This window comes from Trypanosoma theileri (assembly GCF_002087225.1).
Source record: "Trypanosoma theileri isolate Edinburgh chromosome Unknown TM35_Tth_13_V1, whole genome shotgun sequence".
NCBI classification, from domain to species: domain Eukaryota; phylum Euglenozoa; class Kinetoplastea; order Trypanosomatida; family Trypanosomatidae; genus Trypanosoma; species Trypanosoma theileri.
Window position 1 is genome coordinate 514,820 of NW_021639855.1, and position 20,373 is coordinate 535,192.

The following is a 20,373-nucleotide window of genomic DNA, read 5'->3' on the forward strand; positions in this document are numbered from 1 at the left end:
TAGGTACACGTTGCCACCCACGTAGAGCGCCATCCCACCGGCGGCGGACGTCCGCAGAACGCTGTTCTCCACACGCAGCTGTGACTGCGAAAGCGCAGTCGCATACAGCACAAGCGGGGCCGCAACGGCATCCGTCAGGCCGCTGACCGGTGCGTAGCTCACGGGTCCCGTCGTCACGATCGTAGAGTCTCGGATTGTCACGTTGGTCTGCGGAGGCAGGTTGTGTGCCAAGACGAGTGAGCAGAAGCGACCAGATAATCTATCCACACTCACTTCCAGACTCCGGTCACTCGTCGACCCGTCACTGTTGTATGAAAGAGGTCCCTCCTTATACTTATGTCAGTCGTAATGCGCCTAAGAACATTCTTGAACAACGAAAAGCAGAGTCCCTAGCAGTCAGAATAGAATAAATAGTTTCGGAAGAAGGTGAAGAAAAAATATGATTTCAGAAAAATTGAATGTATGAAAGAAATACGGATAAGAAAAAAAAGTGAAAAAAGTGAAACAAACGAAAAAAAAAAAAAATGTAGAGAAAGAAAAGTTAAAGCAGATGAGATGAAAAAAACCAAGTTGTCTTGCTACCCTTGTACTATTTCGTTTTTCTAGGTTCACTGAGCTTGGGGTTCTTGACCTAATATGAATATTAGATCACATGACCACCTCTGGCTCCATGTAGCTCTGTGAAATTGTTTTATTTGGTAATACCTTTATTCCATTTAGGAACAACTCTTCTTTTACCTCCACGTCCTCCCCCAGAACAGTATTATTTACGATACGGCACCAGGGACCCACCCTTCCGCTCCAACCAATTATACTTGAGTCAATCAAAGAGGCTCCGCCTATAGTGCTGTTTTCAAAGATGGCAGAACGTTTAATACGACAGGCTGGTCCAATAACACAGCCTGGACCAATTGTGACAAATGGACCAATACAACAGCCTTCACCAATTTTTGCCGTAGGATGGATCATAACAGAACCCTCCACAGTAAAGTTATTTGTACGTTTTGTGTTACCAACAAGAAAGAGTTCTTCAGATTCTTTTGGGGAACCATTAAGTGATTGAAGATATTTACCGATGCCGTCAATATAGTCCCTTGGAATACCAATGTCCATCCAGAAACCTTCGAGGTTAAATGCGGAAAGTTGTTTGGCGCTGGCCATTTGGGGAAATACTTGTGTTTCAATAGAGGTCTTCTCAAGTTTGATTCGATTAAGGACACTCTTATTTAATATGTAGATACCAGCATTTATTTTATCACCCACAAAATTCTTAGGTTTTTCCACAAACTGATCAATAATACCAGTTGATTCATCAAAAACAACGACGCCGTATTTTTGCCACTCTGAGACCTTGGTAACTGCAATTGTACCTTCCCTTCCGTTCTTCAAATGAAATGAGAGAAGTTCACGAAGCGGAAATCTGCAAGTTACATCTGCATTCAAAACAAAAAACGGTTGATCATCCTGAAGAAGGATATCGCGAGCAAGAGCCAAAGGTCCAGCAGTACCGAGGGGCTCGTCTTCAACAGAAAAGACGAAAGATACTCCAAGCTCTTTGGACCAGTAATCCATGACCTCTTTCATTTTATCAGAACGGTAGGCAACTGCCAAAATAACTTCGGTTACTCCAGCATCACGTAAAGCCTCTACCTGGTGCACAATCATTGGTTTGTTACAAAATGGTACAAGGGGTTTTGGCATTGTCAGGGTAAGCGGACGAAGACGAGTTCCATATCCCCCAACCAGAATGACAGCCCGCATTCCTTTGGCAGATTTAGCAGATTTTCCTTCTTCAGACATGAATGTTCTTTTTTTGTTGTTGTTTTCGTATCTTAAAACTTTGGTATTTAATTGGTATCAGTGTACAAAATAAAGAATAAAAGCACGGGAAATAATAATAATAATAATAATAATATTCCTGACAGTTCAAACTTAAAGAATAAATAGAGTTCAATCTTTCTAGATAGAAAGGGAAGGAATAAAAGTAAAAGACTATGACTGCACTGTCCACTTGTATAACTTAAAGACACCTGACTCCACCACTATGTTAGATTCAAACCCCAGCGTGGCCGGAACCTCGTCCAAGTCCACTTCCATCCTCTCTGAGCGAGCCACACTAGCACATAAGAAAAATCCTCCAGATGAACTTACTGAGGACTGTAGCGCTCTCTTCGCCGTTTTGAGACCAGCTCTTAGTGTAGAATTAAAATAAAAAACATCACTGCCGATAATAATATCAAAAGATTCTATACTCAATGCCTCCTTTAGTTCGTCCACAGCATCATCAGATCCCCAGCGGAGCAGACCCACTCTACAATTTTCATAAGAATTCTGTTCAACTGTCAGTTTTAGCATAGCCAAAGACACTAGAGAAGAGTCAGTGAGTATAACTTTTGCTGCATATAACGCAGCTGTCAAGCCAACAACTCCTGTTCCACTACCTAGTTCCAAAACCTTTTTGTTCTGAAAAACTGAACTGTTTTCTATTATCCATTTGGCAAATGGTGAAGCGGCTGGCCACTCAAACTGTGGTAAAGTTTCGCTTTCCAGCAAAATACCGTAGGGACTATCAAGTGGATCACGGTTGCCACTATCCCTCCTCACAAAATACTTCACCCTCTCTGCACCTCCAGGAAGAGAGAGCCACGTGAAACGATCATCTGATAGCATAAGCATAGTAAGATTATTGATCCAGATATGAGTCTCCTCCTCATTTACAGCAGAAGAAATCCATAACACCATAAAAGTTAACTAATGCTAAAACGAAAGAAAATATATAATATTAAAAAAAAAAAAAAAAAAACGAAGGAAAAATGAGGGGGAAAAACGTCACTACGTCAAACTCCTTTAATGTTATATAGGAGACAAAAACCAAAAATAAAAAAAAAAAACCACTTCAACCGCCTGAAGTGAAAACACAAAAAAATAGAAGGTTGAAGTACGTATGCAATGTATTTAATGCATGACTTAGAGCGGGTTATGACCTCGTGATTGATCTTGACGTCCGCCACGAGAAGTGATATTGGGACCATTCTGACGTTGACCGGAGCCATTTCTACCGTGGTAGCCACGCCCTCTGCCTCTCCCTCGATTCCCGTTGTTGTTTTTGTTGTAAACAGAGGCTCCTCTATTTCCATTTACTTGTGTCCTGTTAGGTACAGTGGCTGCAGCCGCAGTACCAAAATGGAGAGGCTGAAAACGAGGCGCAGCTTCCAAACCCGTACTGGTCTGGTAAGGAATATCAGATCTATTTCTTAGGGCTAGGAATTCTCTTTTCAACTGCTGTACTTCCCCTCCTAGAGGCTCAATACAGTCATCTGTCATAATAATAGCACCATTTTTTACCTCTGCTCCTTCTTTAATAAGAAGTTTCTCTCCTGGTACAGGTATGCCTCGAAATATGTGAAGAGTAGAAAGCTCAATTGCTGGTATTTCCACATGTCCATCGCTAAGCACAAGACGCAAAAGACGTGTATTGGTATTTTTTTGCAATGCAGCACCGAATGTCATCTCTTCCTCGGTTGTATCGGCGCAAGGTCTAAGAGGCTGTGTAGCGTCCCTAGAGCTGTTGACTTGAAGTACAAGTGGAGCTGAGAGAACAGCGCTCACTTGTGAAGCCAAACCATATGGAATTGTTCCCACATCAGTAATATCCTTAAGGTTTTCGTTGAGGGCACGACGATATACACTCTCTGCAGTAACATTTTCCACTGTTCCACTAACACGCTCCACAAATCGAGTAGAGACAGCTATATGATAGCGTGCCTTAACTTCTGTACAGATGGCGATCATCTTAAACACCTAAGCACTCCAGAAAGAAGACAAATGAAAAATAGATATATATATATATGTACATATCATTTGCAATACATCAAAAAGAAAAAAAAAAAACATTTCTCTCCAAAGAGCTCGCGACTAAGGCAAAAAAAAAGGTACAACACAAACAATAAAAAAAAAAAACACCAAACAATAATAGGATGAAGGGGAAGCACAGTTGTTCATCTATATTCATACGCCGTTCATCTATATTAATACACCGCTGCTAATCTCGTTTTCTTTGCTATTTTTTTTTTTTTTTTTTTGTAAACGAGAAAGAAAAGGAAAAAAAAGAACAAAAAGAAAACAAAAAAAAAAAAAGAAAATCTTATTCTTACTAAATTTGATTGAGCTTGGAGCGCAACAAATTGTTCTCCTTTGATAGCTTCGCGTATTCTTCATCAAACTCAGCTTTCATGTAATCGACGTGAGACATCAAAGTTTCAAATTCTTTCTCCTTACTCTTCACTTGCAGCTGAGCAGATGTGGCACGAGATGCAATAGCGTTCCGAAGAATTGTTGTTTTTTGCTCCAGTTGCTCAACCTTTGCGTCGTGGGCGCTGAGTTGATCGTCACGCTGGATCAATGTTTCTCGAGAGAGTTCAAGTTCATGGCAAAGCTCCTCAAATTGCTTCAAAGGAACCTCCACAGCATTTTCAGGGACATTTTCCATGGGTGCTTCTTCTTCCACATCGGCAAATACCTGTTGCAAGAAAAGATTTACAGCTTCCAGTTTGGTCTCCAACTCTCTGAGACGCACTTCAAGAGAAATAATAGATCTGGTATTAGCCACATTGGTTTGACGAAACTTGGAAAGAGTACCATACAAAACCTTTTTATCTCCTTCCAAAAGTTTGAGTGTCTTGTAGTCATCGTTTTCTCTGTTATGGGAAGCATCCAGGAGACGTTCCTTCTTCTTTGTAAGGCGCTCCATAGACTTTAATTGATCCAAAAGGTTTTCATAATGAGCATTTTTTTGGCGGAGAGTTTCTTGAGCAGCATCAAGTTCTTCTGCTTTTTTCCCTTGCATTTCGAGTTCCTTTGTAAGAGTTTCAATTCGCTCATCTAGTAATGTCGTTAACCCCTTAACAGTCTGTTGTTCTTCATGTAATGCAGTTAAGTTTTTCTTTCGCATCATCCATTCATTGGTGAGGAGCGATCCGTCATTACTGTTGATTCCAGGTTTATCCCATCCCGTTGCTTGTTTTACCAATGCCAAACGATTACTTATGTCTTCAATACCTTTTTCCACTTCTTCCATTTGACGTGATGTTGTGTTTGCCATTTCTTGTAGTTCTGCAGTACGTTTGTTTTCGTTTTTTATTTCATTTTCAAGAGCAATTACCTCTTCCAAAGATTCTTGTGAAATTTTAAGTCGTTGGTTCGACTCCATATTTTCTTGTTCTTGTCTTTTTCGAAGTGTTAGCTCATTCACTGAGTGAAGTTCTTTTAGAAGTAGCTGTTCTTCCTTTATACGACGAAGTTCGGCTTCCTTCCGCAGCACTTGCAGTTCCAAATTCCGTACCTGGCTACGCCGCTGCTCCAACTGCGTATTGAGATCGGAAGACTCCTCACGAAGAGTGAGGACATTTGAATTGGACATTTCTTTTTTCTTTCTTTCTTTCTTTTTTACTTTCGATGTGAAAAACTTTTTATTTTCTTCTGTAAAACGAAAAAAAAAAAAAAAACAAGAAAGAAAAAATAACACAGAAGGAGCAAGACTTAACAACCAAGTAAAAGATAAGAAGAAAAGAAAAAAAAAAAAAAGGCCAAAAGAAAAACAAAATTCGATATTCATACTTCCAACAAGAAAATTGGAATCACCTTCACAAGATGTCTAAGAAAATAAAACAAAAAATAGTAATGATGTTAGTGATCCGGATAGGGGTTCTCCGATATGGCTCCCTGACGTTGCAAGATTTGAACCCTTTCCATACCTTCCTTCTCTGTCTGTGTTGAGATGCTATACACTTTGAGAATAGCCTCTTTCAATACCTTCGATAATGCAATTTGCGTAAGACCAACTCCATCCTTTCGATATACATCAAGATCTGGAGAGTATCCATGTACATCCAAACCAACCACTTTAGGTCCACGAATACCATTTATAATATGCAGTAGTTCTCTTGTGGATAGTCCCCCTGCAACTGGAGATACTACGGCAGGGGCAAATGCTGGATCCATCACACTGGCATCAATGCTTATAAAAACGGGGTAATCATTTCTAATATCGCGAATACAAAATAGACCTTTTGAATAAATTGCATGCATATCCATGTAAAACATTTTATGGTGTTTTCGTATTTTACGATCGTCAGAGGAAACCAATCGATTTCCTACACTAACTACACCCTTTAAAAGTCCCTTGTCCATAAGAACTCTTAAAGGGTCATGAGGATTCTCAACGTGTGGACGAGATGAAAAATGAATTACCACAACATCATCAGATGGAAAGAGTCGTTTATAAGCCTCAACCATTGATAATGTAGCAGAACCATCTCCTCCTACAGAGACTGGAATGTATCCTTTCTCCAATAACTCTGTTGTTGTTTCGAGCGTTCCCATATACCAATCGTCATTAGTTGTATTTAAAATGTCATCTGGTTTATCAAGCATATTCCCACATTTCAATACAGGCATAAACATCACTGTTTCAGGGGGACACTCAATAGGTCCTTTATCATGAAAAGTGAGTTCAGCATAGTAATCACAGTCACGTGGTGATTGATAAAAATAATCTAAAAGCAACGAACTTCGTGGAAAGCCTGCTTCATAGCCGAAAACTGCTACCGGTCCCAATCGATTGGTCCAGTCTACTCCACGGGGAGCAACAGATTTTACTCTCGTTAAAAAATTGGTAAACACCTTCATATAGACTTTCAAAAGACACCAATGTATTAAAGGGGGGGGGGAGGGAGAAAAAAAGAAAAAAAAAAAAAAAAAAACGTAATCATAAATAAAAAGAGAAGCAAATACAGAAAAAAATAAAGTAAACAAATAAGAAAACAGTCCATCATATAGGGGGACTTTCTTATAAAATGATCCTCTCTCATATTGTGTAATCAATTTATAGTATACGGATTTTTCTTTTTCTTTTTATCAGAGTGATTCTAAGAAAGTTTCATCGTTTTTGAAGTGTCAAGTTAAGTGTACTAGTTTCACAACGTCTGCTGGAAGGCACCAAAAAATCCGTAGAACGGCACTCTGTACGGCGTGGTTCAACAAAGTGAAAATTCATATTACCATCCGAGTTGCTACTTGTTCCATCCTCATTGGTAAAGGAAACAGATATCAACCTCCCATTTTGGGTGTGGTAGTGATGTCTTTTAAACTTCTCTTGTGTCTTTGCTTGACGCAGCAAACGGTGTGCCGCCCCTTTTTCACGTTGCCCTGCTTGCCATTGGAGAAAGGCTTCTCGACGGGCTATTCGGCGCTCTCCCTGTTCTTTCAATAATGTCAGCATCGATTCCCTCTCCCTACGACCTGGATCTGTTTGATCATTAAAATCGTCTGTTGAACATGTCATCCCACCACTCTCTTGCTGTAAAGAGCCTTCGTACGAGGCTGCATGTCGCAGTCCCGAAGGGTTGCTTCGATTGAATGTATGGAATCTCTTACACACGGAGTACTGCAGTGGACCACTACGCAGAGGAGTGAGACGGAGAATACCGCTTCCACTTGCCATTGGGGTGGCTGAAAAAAAGAGAACAAAAAAAAAAAAAAAAAAAAAAANAATAATAATAATAATAATAATAATAATAATAATAATAATAATAATAATAATAATAATAATAATAATACCAATAATAATAAACATCAGGCTGAAAGTGCTGTCAGTCAGCCAAAAATAAAAAAAGAAAGGATTTAAATAATAAATAAATAAAAATTTTTTAGCTGTGTCCACTTACACGACTTAAAACCAAATGATATTAAAGCTACTTCTCCAGTTCCTCACGAAGGCGAGCAATTTTTGCTTTTTTTTCTTCAATACGCTTCTTTACTTCATCAGAATCTTTATCCGTGTCACGGGAACGCTTCTTTGCCATGGTATGATTTGCAGATGATGTGGTTTCTGTAGGAACAATCTTCTGTTTTTCTTTCTCCGTTTTTTCTTTGGGATTTGATTCCTTAACTTCACCACAATCTGCTATAATAATACGGGCACGTGTCTTTCCAGATTCTGATCCCAGCCGTTCAACCTTCTTTACGACATCAAGACCTTCTGTAACCCTTCCAAAGACAACATGTTTGCCGTCCAGCCACGGGGTTTTTGCTGTACAAATGAAGAATTGTGAGCCATTCGTGTTGGGGCCGGCGTTTGCCATAGAGAGACAACCAATCCCTGTGTGTTTCCCAGCCTTTCCAGCAAAACTTTCATCACGAAATTTGGTGCCATAAATAGACTCTCCACCGGTGCCATTTCCTCGTGTGATATCACCACCTTGAAGCATGAAACCTGGAATAACACGGTGAAAGACACAACCCTTGTAGTGTAGAGGCTTACCGCTTTTGCCGCGACCCTTCTCACCAGTACAAAGAGCCCGAAAGTTCTCAGCCGTTTTAGGTACCGTATCTGCGTATAGCTCCATAACTATTCTCCCGGATGGTTTGTTATCAATGGAAATATCGAAGAATACCTTGGGATTGCGTGACTCTCCAACTGGTATCCCGCCACGATTATTAGAACCCTTTGGTGGAACGCTTACCTTGGACATGTTTTCCTTTCTTTTTCACACTAAAAGTAACAAGAACGACAAAAAGAACAGTAAGACAATAAAATCCAAAAATACGTTATCCGTGGTATGCAAAATCACAAATCTAAACACGAAGAAAAACAAAATAATAATAATAATAATAATAATAATAATAAAAGAGCATCTCAAAATTTACACCACCTGAAAACATGCGTACACAGAAAAAAAAAAAAAAAAAACCTCGTTTAGCATAAAACCTTTCGAACTGATGATAAAAATATGCACTCAAGTCTTGCGCACTCAATAGCACGTAATCAGCAATATAATAAAAAAGAAAGAAAAAAAAAAGGAAAAAGAACAACGAAATATAAAGAAAAATATTTTATCTCGGAGACCCTAATAACAACCTGTTACATGTTCTTCTCAAAGTACTCACTCGCTTTCTCAGGCTTCATTGTTGGCTTTCCTGGTCTCCAATTACAAGGAATCACATCTCCGTTTTTGTCAGCATATTGGAATGCTTGCACAACACGAAGCACTTCTTCAACACTGCGACCGACAGGTAGGTCATTTATGGTGATATGACGAAGAATTCCTTTATCGTCAATAATAAAAAGACCACGAAGAGCAACACCCTGTTCCTCAATCAAAACACCATAGTCACGAGCAATTTCCTTCGTAAAGTCTGAAAGCACAGGGATATTCATCTCACCAAGACCTCCCTTTTTCCGAGGGGAGTTAATCCACGCCAAGTGTGAGAAATGGCTGTCGCACGATACTGCCACCACTTGAGTATTGATCTTTTCAAACTCTGCAGAGGCGTCTGAAAAGGCTGTGATTTCAGTCGGACAGACAAATGTGAAATCCAGAGGATAAAAGAGAAGAACAATATATTTGCCCTTATAGTCATTGATACTGATATCCATTATTTTACCATTCATTACAGCCTTTCCCGCCCACTCAGGTGCCACTTCACGTACAGTAGCAGTCTTGTAGGCTTGGTAATCAAGGTTAAGAAGCTTCAATGTATTACAGAAGCCTCGATTTGGAACGCTGCGCTGCAGCGATGAGACAGCCAGACGACGAAACATACTTTTTTTTCCTTTTTTTTTTTTCTTTCTCTGTGAGAAAAAGAGGGAGGGAAAACAGAAGAGGTTAAAAAAAAGGAAATGTATAGTATGCAAAAACAAAAAAAAGGACAAATACAGAGATGGAAAGCCAGAAATAAATAATAAAAAAAAATTTGATTTTCTTTTAAGCCTTCTCAAAATTCTCTACCAATGATTTCCTTAATAGAAAAGGAAAACAAACATTTTTAAACGCTGTTAACAATTAGCTCCATTATACTTAAGGTGTCTTCCATTCTCTGGAGAGTTGCGAGAACGGCTCCCAAACGCCGGTGGGCAATTATCATCTCCCTGTGAAGGAATGTGCTCTTTCCCACAGAAGTTCCGTAAATCTCAAAAATTGTATCTAACACGACCATCATCGATTCATAGAACTGTGGACAGTCAATGAAGTCTACTGCAAATCGAAGTATGCGAACAATAGTACGGTCATTTTGACCACTCAAAGCAACATGTAATGTTCCGCGTCGGATAAGCTCCTCCAGAGTAGAAACAACAACATCAGAATTACGCGAATATAAAGCTGTTTTCAGCGCTCGATTATATTGATACGAGATGAGCTGTTGTTTTACATCTCTCATTTTCTCAGCCAAAAAAACATCCTGTTTGATCTGAAACTTATTCTCCTCTTTATGAAACTCATTCTCCTCTTTTTCTTCCTCATGAGAAACCTCTTCAAGCCTCATTACACGGAGCTCCCCTTCAGCTGTACCAACAGCAAATTCAGACGAATCAGGATGAACAGTAACTGCCGTCACAGGTGCAGCAAATTTCTTGCTAGCCACAGGCAGCATAGAACCCTTATCTAACGAAAACATTTTAACCCGTTGATCAAGCGAGCCAGTAAGGAGGACATTATTCTTCTTCGAAAAAGCAAGCGTCACCACCGCTTTTGTATGATGTGATTCTTGTGATAAGACTGTTGAGAGACCCTTTCGCATATCGAACAAGGTTACTTGATCTCCGGCAGCACACACCAAAATATCATTTTCTGTATAGAGCAAAGACTCTACAGGATTTTCGATACTTCGGTCACTTGTTTGAATAGGATGTCCAAAACCAGCGCGAGTATCCCATAAATTTATTGTATGATCATAAGAACCACTGAAGAAGCACCCTGATGAATAATTCTCAAGGCAACGAACATAGTCAGTGTGATTTTTACTCATAGTAAGTTCATTTTCATTTGTAAGATCCCATAGTCTTATAGTTGTGTCATCACTCCCAGAGACAAAATTATGCCGACCAAGAAAAATAGCATCTCTGACTTCTCTAATATGTCCTAAAAATTGTCGTTCAAATGCTGTTTCAGTTGATCTCACAACAACGCGCTGATCAAGAGAAAGGAGACTCATTTTATCATCATCTCTGAAGCGAAGCGAAAAACATTTTTTCTCACGTTGCTCATTTGTTATGGCACCTTCAGACTGTGGTACCCTTAAAAAAGTAAGTTGATTTGTCGAAGTGCATCCGAGAACCGTCCCGGCATTATTGTACTTAGCACAAGTCACTTGACCAAAGAGCTTCTGTTCATAGCACAGGTAAACGTTATTCCATATTACGCTGCGATCAACCTTTTGGGCAACAGGAACACGCTTTACCGGAAGCGTCCACGATTTGTGATCCATGCCTTCCTCTTACTGACCATTAGAAGGAAAAAAAAAAAAAAAAACACATGTAAATCCACATATAGATCAAAGAGAGAAAAGTAGGGAGAGGGGTACAAGATGAGAATTACCAAAAAGTAAAGAAAAGTAAAAGAAAAAAAAAAGGTCTATGTTATGGAAAGCGTTTTTTTTTTCTTTTTTTTTTTTTTCTTGAGGGGGGAAACTACAACGGTAACGCCTGAACACAAGTTAAACCTTCCAAAACGTGACCAAGTGTAACATCTTCTACGTCATAGCAAATAACACCGTCCTTTCGTCGACTATGTTTGATTACACCTTGCACACTATATCTTCGACCAACTCGATCTACAATATCAACGCGCACCAAATCCCCTGTCGCTAAGGCAGGATAAACTATTGCAATCTGGGGGAGGGATTCCAAATCATTATCAAATGAATCAAAAAAGGAAATCAACTCGATAACCCCTTCATAGATACTGCAGCTAAGGAAACTCTGTAATTTCATATATTCAGCTTCTGCAGGTGATGCACAGCATAGATACCGAATTTGTTCCTGTATCGCCTCTTTAGATGACATAGATGTACGCTGAATGATTAGTGGTATGTAACCGGGAACAAGATCATTGTGATGCTGCATTACAAGAATGTTGACAACACCCCATAAGTCTGTTACTTTTTGCAAAGGTAAAAAAACCTCTTGACAGAAAAGGAGTTCAGGTACTTCTACCCCTGGATGTAAAACCTCCTTAACTAGAGGGAATAGTCTTCCATGGTCATCACTCTGCACAGTGTAGCACACCAATCCACCCACCTCAGGTAGCCAAGCGTGAATTATCTCATAAATGCAGGACATGGTGCTTCCGGAAAGGACACTAAAAAACTGAGTTCTTGTCGCTTTTCGAATTGTATCAAAAAACCTGATACATACCTTTCTTCCGTGTTCTCGTATAAGAGGAATTGACTCAACAGCGACTCTGCTACTTGACGAGGAACTTGAAGACAAACTTTCCACGCTTCTCGAAAGCAGCTGATGTTGTTTCTTTACTCCACATGGAAGCATACTTGTAGGCGTAATAAACGCAAAACCGATATATCCTGATTCATCTTGCATACCACAAAGAAAACGGAAAAAAAAAAAAAAAAACTCACCCCTTATTACGTCAATCTGTTTTTTTTTTTTTTTTTTTTTTGTACTAAATCCTTGTTAAAACTATGAATAAAAAAAAAGGAGAGAAAACAACACCAGCGAGGACTTTGTGGATGACAACATTCCAAAACAAGAGAGAAAAGAACGAAATACTCAAAAAAAGAAATAAAAAGTAAAGAAGAGGAAGGTACAGAAAAATATGTAGAAAGATATATAGAGAGAAAGATATATAGATAGATAGATAAAGAAAGAAAAAAAAGAGCACCCTCCAGTTTCAGCAAGGATGGTAAAAACCCTTTTTACCTCATTACCTGTGAATGAAAAAGTTTTACTTCAATTCCTCCCACCGTGCTGTTACCTCTGGAAGGTCACACTTTTCACACAATTGAGTAATATCATTTTTCAGTGCCTCCGCGATGTACATTTCTTTATTTTCTTTCGAAGTCTTGGTAACCAATTGGTGAAGGGTCATGATAAAACTTTTCACTGCATCTTTATCACTAGAGGAGAGACTTGTTTTTTCCTTCAAAGTATTGAGTTTACCAGTGATATAGGTGCGAAGATTGTTCTGTTGTAGTATTTTTGATGCGTGAAGAAGAACAGTTTCAGCATGCTCTGGTGGAATAGAACTCTTAAGTATATGCTGAACACATTGATTACCCTCCTGAGGAGGAAGTTTCAATATTAGTGCAGCACTCACATCTGGGTTATGTATCGCCATACGACTTAACAATTCAACATTTATTCCAACTCGATTAAACACATCACCAGAAGAAAGTGTTTGAATAAGTTTTTGTTGCTCTTCTTTATTAAGTGATATTTCACAGCCCGAAACAATCATTTTTTTTGCTAGTTTCCATTCTTCAGTAGCTGGATCAGTATTTATAAGAAGCAAATCATTTGAAGGAGGTGCTGGCAATAAAAATTGAAGCTCACCAGGTGCCAATGGTAAAAAAGGGAGCTGTGGGCGTGTAACCTGTAGTACCAAAGCTGTACGACCGCCAGAATCAACAAGAGCTGAGTTTTTTGACAATGTTTCACATGTATTTTTTTCAGTATCCAATGTCCAGCAGTGAGCAATATTAGAAATAGATTCCTTCAGCTGCACACTGTTAGTTTCCCACGCATTCAAAGCCGCATCAATATGTTCTTGTTTATCATTAAGCACAGTAAGCGATGTCTCATCTGGGGCTACTTTGTTAGCCAGTAGTCGGAAAGCAAACTCTTTTGCCGCACAATGAAGACGGTACTTGTCTGCATTATTAGCCTCAAATACCTTTTTCCCTTCCTTTGTCTCTTTCGATGCGTACTTTATTTGCTCTGCAATACAAACATCTTGTCTCATGGCTCGTTCTAACTCCAGAAGCGTACCATAGAATACGGATTTGGCAACTTCACAATCCATTTTGCACATAATATCCAAGATAAAAAGAGAGGACACCAATCCGATACCTTCCGGTGACACAATCATTCCCTGGACCATCTGCTGAATTGCTCTAGAAATATTAAAAAAACAATCCCTTGAAAAGGTTTCTTTAAATACCTTTTCAATCGCAGAAAATTTAAGCTTCCCCTCACTGAGGAAGTCAAGCAGACGCCGAGCATCTGCCGCATTGAGGTATTCTACGGCCATTTTATGCTTTATATAGAACGAAAAAAAAAAAAAAAAATGTAAAAACAGGATTTAAAAAAAAAAAAAAAAGAAAGGAAGAAAAAAACGTCAACAATAGTACTGTAAGAAAACAACTACCCAGTGAAACATGATTACTTTGCAAAAAAAAAAAAATAAAATAAAATAAATGTGGATGAGGGGGAAACCAATCTCATTTAATGAAGGAAAAAAAAAAAAGAAACAATTAATAGGAGTATCTCTCCGACCACCATCATCATCATCATTGAATTTACTTTGGAAGCTAAATTACCCTTATAATACCATTTTCTGAATTAACATTGATAGCAAGGGGGTTATCACTGTGGGCCGTTATACTAGTGACTGCAATCATGCATAAGATATCTTGAGCAAGGCGTTCAGAAAGTAGTTGGACAATTCTACCCTTTATCCGAAACGCCACAGTATCGGGAGGTAATGAAGAAACTGTAGTAGCAGAAATAGGAATACCACATCTCAAATCTTTATACATTTTCTCATGGAATACAGACGCTCCACCACCTGATAAAAATGTCACAAAACACTTGGGACCCACGTTCTTTTCGTCCAAAACAATACCAGAAGACTCAAAAGGACAACAAATCATAATGATTGGTGGGTGTAAACTACACAAGTGGCATCCATGTCCAACAAGACCCACCGTACCGTAAAGTTTGTGAACAGTTGTAAAAAAGAAGGGATACATACGTTCAGATGGGAGGCAGTTAAGTACAGTATATGAATTTCCACATTTCATCAGTCCTGTCTGCGGGACATCACCCACTAACTGTCCCATAACGAATAACTGATCACCAACAAGAAACGATTTTAGTGTGGAAAAAACACATTGTATACATTTTTTCTTTAGAATACCGGTTGTAACACAATGTTTACCATTAAGTTCAAAAAAAATCGGTTCGTTTCCATTCTGATTAATCCATGATGGATAATCATAAAGTATACTTTCATAGATTTCATTTCCATTAGATAGAAGAAAATTCAAAGTTAACTCTGAACCTGTTTCAAAAATATAGTTGTAAAGTGGAGAGCATTGTGATAAACCAATACAACATTTTGAATCCCCTCTAGAGAACTCAAACATTTTAACAACTGTTACACATACAATACCACCATGAGCAACATAAGACATAACAGTACACATCGTTGGGAAAAACGAAAAAGAATTCTCAAGTTGGTTTTCTAATGCCTTATCTTCGTTTGGAGATAAAAGATAAAGACCATCAGCAGAATTATTCCTTATTATAGCTTTTAACGCGCACTCTTCATATTTCATTTTTCGTTCAATTTGTTGATGAGCATGAGCTACCTGTGCTTTTCTATCATGAATTCGAAGTCGAAGAGCATCATTTTCACCAAAACTGCTATCTGACAAATCAGTAATTCTTCTCCCAGTTCCAAAAACAAGTAAATAACCAAGTAAACACTCCATAGTATCAGGGGTGTGAGACTTTCTCCAATCATGAATAAAGCGTAAAGCCACTTCATCACTGTCATATTTAGCAAGAGCTACTGCGAGACAGTATGCCGTTACCAACGTCCTACAGCATGCAGTGGAGCACTGCATCCCAAAGGGGTCGGAAAACCAAGTCTCTACAAAATGAGTTGCAAAAGCGGGACGATCATCGTCCAAATCCAAACAATCCACATATCTTTTTTTTCCATCAAGATCCAAACCCAAGATACCACCTTTCCACATTTCACTTTTTTCTGGAACGCCAAAAGCGCGAGTATAGCCTTCATAGCTTACCATTGCTCCCAAAAAATCTTTTCTTTCACGCAAAGAAACCACAAATTGGTCTACTAACCAAGCCTTCATATATTCATCAATAGAAAGCAACATTTTAACAGGCCAAAACACTCTCCGACCTTCCATAAGGTTTAAATTATTCATTTGATTTCCACTTAAATCAGTAGTTTCCAATGTTTTTTCCTTCTTAGTTGTAGGATCATACATATTATTGGTTAACAGACACATAGATTTAATATGATTCAATATATCAAAGAGTTCTGAAGAAACAATATATTCTCCACCTTCTCCATTTAAGTGAAGAAACTCAGAATATATAAAATCACTTTTCCTAGATATATCAGAGACAAGATCTTCAATTACCTTTTTTATTTCAGAAATTCCTCTAACACGTCGGGCGTTGTAAACCACTGTAAAGGGTGTACCGCCAATATTAATGACAACCTCAGCATTACGTTGACTTTGAGCCTCAAGTGATGCCTTCACTGATTCTGATTCCTCATGGGCTTGAAGGTGACTCGTTAAAGCATCATAATAGGACGGGGCGTCTCCGATTTTTTCTTGCCTCGCCGCTGCAGTAATGTGACGTGAAAGCGCCTCTGCAACATAGCTCCTAGGGTCCCACGATGCCATTCTACAGAAAACAATAATTAACATAATTCCAGTGAGAACAAGTTATAAGAGAATGAATAATAATAATAATAATAAAGTAAATAATAATAATAATAAACGGCAAGAATAGTAATACAATATATATATATATATATATATATATATATTTAGATAGAAAAAATAAAATAATTCAGAAAAAGTTTATCAACTCATACAAAAAAAAAAAAGAGTAACAAATGGAGTTAGATCACTTGAAGAGAAATAAGTGTCTTACCACGTCTTACGTTCGTTAGCGCACATCTACCCAGCGTGAATGAGAGGAGTATGTTGTGCCAACAGAAGAAATGATTCGTTCAGCCTCTACGCAACGACTTTGGTACGAAACCTCAGGAAGCAAAAAACAAAGGTGAGGATAGGAACATGTCATTCGACTTGAGAGAGAACTCTCACATTCCTCATCATCTTGCAAGTAAGTGAACCTCAGTTTCTCACCCAAATATGACAAACCCTCCACTGTTCTCATCGCGATCCTTGCAAGTGATTCATTCTCAAATAAAACTACATAGTCTGTTCTTTTTATCGGTGATACAAACCTCCAGCTCAATGCATCTGGAAACAAATTGGCTACATCAGCACTCGACATTGGAGAGACAACATTTCCTACCTTTATTCGCTTGGTGGCTCCATCTGAAGGCAAATCCGAGAGAACATTGCGTAGAGCAAACATTTTTCACCAAAACCCACCTAAAGTAAAAAGTATAATAAAAGAGAGAAAAATGTCAAATGAAAGAAGAAACGGGAAAAATGCCACTACCCAACCCCCCGCAACAACCACCAACGCAACATAATAATAAAAAATAAAAAAAGAAAAAAACATACCCATTTTCTAACTACCTAACGCGGTCCAAAGGCAAAGACAAATGGGTACGAAAAAAAAAAAAAAACATGATAATGATACTGATGGCCGCTCCGCCCGCCTTTTCGGGTGGATTCGATACCTTCTTTCGTCGTTCCAGGGCGCCGGCGGCCGGGGTCCCGATGGAAGCACCGCACCCCAGAAAATCAACCACTCTTTTTTTCCCCGGCCTCGCGGCGTCCGCCGGCATTTCCTCAGGGGGGCCGATTGCGCTTGTCGCCGCGGTTGTGCTCCCGGTGGGCGTGGTGTGGGGTAGGGTGTGTCTTCAGTTGCGGCCGCGTGAAAAGGGGAAATTCCATCGAACCCCGCCGCACTGGCGTAAAAGCGTCTAATTCTGACTCTTTCACCGCCATGGCGCCTTCTATATCTACCGACCCCGGCTTTACCTGTAAAGACTCTGTTCTCCATATGTTCTTGCCTCGCTCGCTGCGTTTGCGATTGTGGTGTTTTTTTTTTTTTTTGTTCTTCGTGTCTTTATGGGTTTTACCCCAAATGGCTTGAGCCATCAACAGCAATACATATATATATATATATATATATATAATGATATACGTATATAATATATATTTTTTTCTTTTTTCTTTTTATTTTTTTATTTTTTGTTTTGTTTTGTTTTGTTTTTTATTGTATTTTATTACCGTTGCGCAGAGGTGTTACGCATTGGCAATGAGATTACAATGGATCTCGTAGGTGGCGGAGCATGGATTCTTCTCGCCTCTCTGAGTCGCCTCAGCGGCTAATCCAATTTCCACCACTGGAGGGCATAATTGTTACTCTCTCTAGGATCCCTGTCTCTCCCTTTTTTTTAGTAGCATTCACACTAAGGTGAATCATGTAAAAGAAACTGCTGCTGATGGCACGCCGGCACGCGTCCCAGGACCTTCTTGGATTAAGTTTTGTCCCAGCAAGACTCTGCTGGCCCCGGTTCTGTATGACGTTTTTAGCTTATGAAACCAGTAAAACTCCGCACCAGAGAGTTTACTGACCCATGGCTTCCCCCGCAGAGTACGAGGTAATGGACACTTGCTCCAACTTTCGATGGCCAAACGCCACCAAGGGAATGCCATTTCTAAGAAAGCATGTATTGAAAAGAAAAATAAAAAGAATTTGGTTTTTAAGGAGACCACCTCCTGCAAAAATTTATTGAGTGCATTTAGTTTCCTTGAATAAATTCAAGTACTTAACCTTGGTACCACGATAAGATAGCACATCCTTACCAAGGAATTGTGGTGGTAAAAAGGGGTCATTTGAATATCTGTACTTAACGCGCGTCTGTTTCTTATTCTTTTTTCATCTAGAGACTTGTGAAAAGAACATGCACCCGCCAATGTTTTTTTTTTTTCTCCGATAGGTTTGTGTGTGTGTGTGCATGTTGTTCCATGTTTTTTTCTCCATTTGTTCGTTGTAGGGGGTTTTGGCGGAAAAGTCAAACTGGCTGAGCACGTAGAAAAAATCTGGGTTTTTTTTTTTGCCCTTTCACTCACCCAGTATCTAGTTTCTTCACATGGAGGGCGTGTGGCGAGGAAAGGATCTTGGAATCCACCAATTCGTAAATCCTGCCGCGTGATTTACTCTGTTGAATAGAGAGTATGATTATCAATGTTTTTTCTTTCTTATGATTCATGGATTTGTCGCATGTAATTAATATAAATATCATGTAATACTTTCTCATTGATCTTTTCTTTTTTTTTTCTTCTTTTAAGCTTGATCAAATCAGGAAGCGTATTCTATCTTTGTGTTTGCGTCCACTTCAACAAAGTATACACATACACAAACACACATACATACTCATATATATATAAACACCGAAAAAAAAAGAACCGAAGGCTCTATCATGCGTCACTTATTGTACTCTGCGCTTACCGCAGAAAGGAGAGAGTGCTTTTCATGCGTACACTGTCGCCAACCGTGAGAAGAGTGGGAGAAGCTGGAAGCCCATTTACATCGAAATATCCGCAGAGGACGTGGATAAAGTGTTGAGGAGCTGTGACAGAAAGCGAGCCTGGACCGAAAGGACTGGGAGGTCGTTTCTCAGGACTGATGAGGATAAGGCGTTGTGCGATGATGAGACTGGGATAACAGATGCAAAGAAGGACCTCTTACTGAACAAACTCTTACCCGATGCGATCCAGTTGCATACAGATCGTCTCGGCATTGAACGGAAAGAGGGTAAGGTTGTGGTCTCTGCAAGCACCTTAAGGTCATTTTCGACAGAATGTAAGGTCACAGTTGCCAGTGATCACAAAACAAATGGTTTCCCCAATGCTGATTTTGTGCTTTTTGTGAGCCTTGGCGCATCTCAAACGCCAACAAAAGTATGTTCTCAGGAATTGGACAAACGACCAACTTCTGCACTGATCCATTTTGTACCGAAAGACATTCTGGATACGAGGCAGTTTGTCCGCACAGCAGCGCATGAGATTGCACATGGACTTGGTTTACTGGTGAACCGTATGAAAGATTTCGGATTGATTAAATACGGAGCAATGAGAGCAAACAAGATGGCTGTGTATTCTAAAATAATACAGAGGAAGATGAGAAAACATTACAACTGTGAGGTGGAACTCGTTACCGGCATGTACATGGAGGAAGAGGGTAATGGTCCCAGCAAGTTCCACTGGGAACGAAGGATTGCGAAGGATGAATTGATGAGTCCGTACACGGAAGAACCTACTGGCATGTACAACACTAATCTGACACTTGGAGCATTCCATTCCATGCCCTTCTACAAGGCACACTCCTTGGCTATGCCGGCCACCTCAACGTGGTGCCAAGGTCCAGTACTTCGTATTGTCGGAGGAAGCCAAGAGCCAGCGACGTTTTTCTTCTGGAAGACCCGTTGGCCCTTAGGCTACGGCGTTAGACAGCACCGGGACCAGCCGTGTCGTGCTGGGGCAGAAATATATCCAAGAAGGTCCTGGGGCACGTGTCGACGTGCTATCAGCAGTATCACCCGCACCAGGTTGCTGCTGAGTGGTGATGTAGAGGAAAATCCCGGCCCTTCACTGCGTGGAATG

General features: G+C 39.6%; 15 protein-coding genes across 15 annotated transcripts; 2 read left to right on the top strand and 13 right to left on the bottom strand.

The window, feature by feature from the left end:
* Positions 1–648: 648 nt before the first annotated feature.
* Positions 649–1,800, bottom strand: TM35_000132990 (mannose-1-phosphate guanyltransferase; the record flags this gene model as incomplete). Its single annotated transcript, XM_029025515.1, has 1 exon — positions 649–1,800. One exon carries the CDS (start codon positions 1,798–1,800, stop codon positions 649–651), a length of 1,152 nt encoding a protein of 383 aa, XP_028883361.1.
* A 192-nt stretch (positions 1,801–1,992) lies between these two features.
* TM35_000133000 (methyltransferase-like protein 21B) lies at positions 1,993–2,742 on the bottom strand (the record flags this gene model as incomplete). The annotated part of the gene is made up of 1 exon (XM_029025516.1): positions 1,993–2,742. One exon carries the CDS (start codon positions 2,740–2,742, stop codon positions 1,993–1,995), a length of 750 nt encoding a protein of 249 aa, XP_028883362.1.
* Positions 2,743–2,967: 225 nt separating this feature from the next.
* Positions 2,968–3,792, bottom strand: TM35_000133010 (uncharacterized protein; the record flags this gene model as incomplete). The annotated part of the gene is made up of 1 exon (XM_029025517.1): positions 2,968–3,792. One exon carries the CDS (start codon positions 3,790–3,792, stop codon positions 2,968–2,970), a length of 825 nt encoding a protein of 274 aa, XP_028883363.1.
* A 361-nt stretch (positions 3,793–4,153) lies between these two features.
* Positions 4,154–5,419, bottom strand: TM35_000133020 (uncharacterized protein; the record flags this gene model as incomplete). Its single annotated transcript, XM_029025518.1, has 1 exon — positions 4,154–5,419. One exon carries the CDS (start codon positions 5,417–5,419, stop codon positions 4,154–4,156), a length of 1,266 nt encoding a protein of 421 aa, XP_028883364.1.
* A 266-nt stretch (positions 5,420–5,685) lies between these two features.
* TM35_000133030 (arginase) lies at positions 5,686–6,687 on the bottom strand (the record flags this gene model as incomplete). Its single annotated transcript, XM_029025519.1, has 1 exon — positions 5,686–6,687. One exon carries the CDS (start codon positions 6,685–6,687, stop codon positions 5,686–5,688), a length of 1,002 nt encoding a protein of 333 aa, XP_028883365.1.
* Positions 6,688–6,937: 250 nt separating this feature from the next.
* Positions 6,938–7,501, bottom strand: TM35_000133040 (excreted/secreted protein 23; the record flags this gene model as incomplete). Its single annotated transcript, XM_029025520.1, has 1 exon — positions 6,938–7,501. The coding sequence occupies one exon, from the start codon at positions 7,499–7,501 to the stop codon at positions 6,938–6,940; it is 564 nt and encodes a 187-aa protein (XP_028883366.1).
* Positions 7,502–7,751: 250 nt separating this feature from the next.
* Positions 7,752–8,531, bottom strand: TM35_000133050 (putative cyclophilin; the record flags this gene model as incomplete). Its single annotated transcript, XM_029025521.1, has 1 exon — positions 7,752–8,531. One exon carries the CDS (start codon positions 8,529–8,531, stop codon positions 7,752–7,754), a length of 780 nt encoding a protein of 259 aa, XP_028883367.1.
* Positions 8,532–8,920: 389 nt separating this feature from the next.
* On the bottom strand, positions 8,921–9,601 carry TM35_000133060 (peroxiredoxin; the record flags this gene model as incomplete). The annotated part of the gene is made up of 1 exon (XM_029025522.1): positions 8,921–9,601. One exon carries the CDS (start codon positions 9,599–9,601, stop codon positions 8,921–8,923), a length of 681 nt encoding a protein of 226 aa, XP_028883368.1.
* Positions 9,602–9,825: 224 nt separating this feature from the next.
* Positions 9,826–11,265, bottom strand: TM35_000133070 (beta propeller protein; the record flags this gene model as incomplete). The annotated part of the gene is made up of 1 exon (XM_029025523.1): positions 9,826–11,265. The coding sequence occupies one exon, from the start codon at positions 11,263–11,265 to the stop codon at positions 9,826–9,828; it is 1,440 nt and encodes a 479-aa protein (XP_028883369.1).
* A 202-nt stretch (positions 11,266–11,467) lies between these two features.
* TM35_000133080 (uncharacterized protein) lies at positions 11,468–12,376 on the bottom strand (the record flags this gene model as incomplete). Its single annotated transcript, XM_029025524.1, has 1 exon — positions 11,468–12,376. One exon carries the CDS (start codon positions 12,374–12,376, stop codon positions 11,468–11,470), a length of 909 nt encoding a protein of 302 aa, XP_028883370.1.
* Positions 12,377–12,740: 364 nt separating this feature from the next.
* On the bottom strand, positions 12,741–14,045 carry TM35_000133090 (uncharacterized protein; the record flags this gene model as incomplete). The annotated part of the gene is made up of 1 exon (XM_029025525.1): positions 12,741–14,045. One exon carries the CDS (start codon positions 14,043–14,045, stop codon positions 12,741–12,743), a length of 1,305 nt encoding a protein of 434 aa, XP_028883371.1.
* Positions 14,046–14,325: 280 nt separating this feature from the next.
* On the bottom strand, positions 14,326–16,461 carry TM35_000133100 (uncharacterized protein; the record flags this gene model as incomplete). The annotated part of the gene is made up of 1 exon (XM_029025526.1): positions 14,326–16,461. One exon carries the CDS (start codon positions 16,459–16,461, stop codon positions 14,326–14,328), a length of 2,136 nt encoding a protein of 711 aa, XP_028883372.1.
* Positions 16,462–16,729: 268 nt separating this feature from the next.
* On the bottom strand, positions 16,730–17,167 carry TM35_000133110 (uncharacterized protein; the record flags this gene model as incomplete). Its single annotated transcript, XM_029025527.1, has 1 exon — positions 16,730–17,167. One exon carries the CDS (start codon positions 17,165–17,167, stop codon positions 16,730–16,732), a length of 438 nt encoding a protein of 145 aa, XP_028883373.1.
* A 218-nt stretch (positions 17,168–17,385) lies between these two features.
* TM35_000133120 (uncharacterized protein) lies at positions 17,386–17,688 on the top strand (the record flags this gene model as incomplete). Its single annotated transcript, XM_029025528.1, has 1 exon — positions 17,386–17,688. The coding sequence occupies one exon, from the start codon at positions 17,386–17,388 to the stop codon at positions 17,686–17,688; it is 303 nt and encodes a 100-aa protein (XP_028883374.1).
* A 2,202-nt stretch (positions 17,689–19,890) lies between these two features.
* TM35_000133130 (BES15S03c) lies at positions 19,891–20,373 on the top strand (the record flags this gene model as incomplete). The annotated part of the gene is made up of 1 exon (XM_029025529.1): positions 19,891–20,373. A coding segment is annotated over one exon (483 nt), but the record flags the coding sequence as incomplete, so codon positions are not given.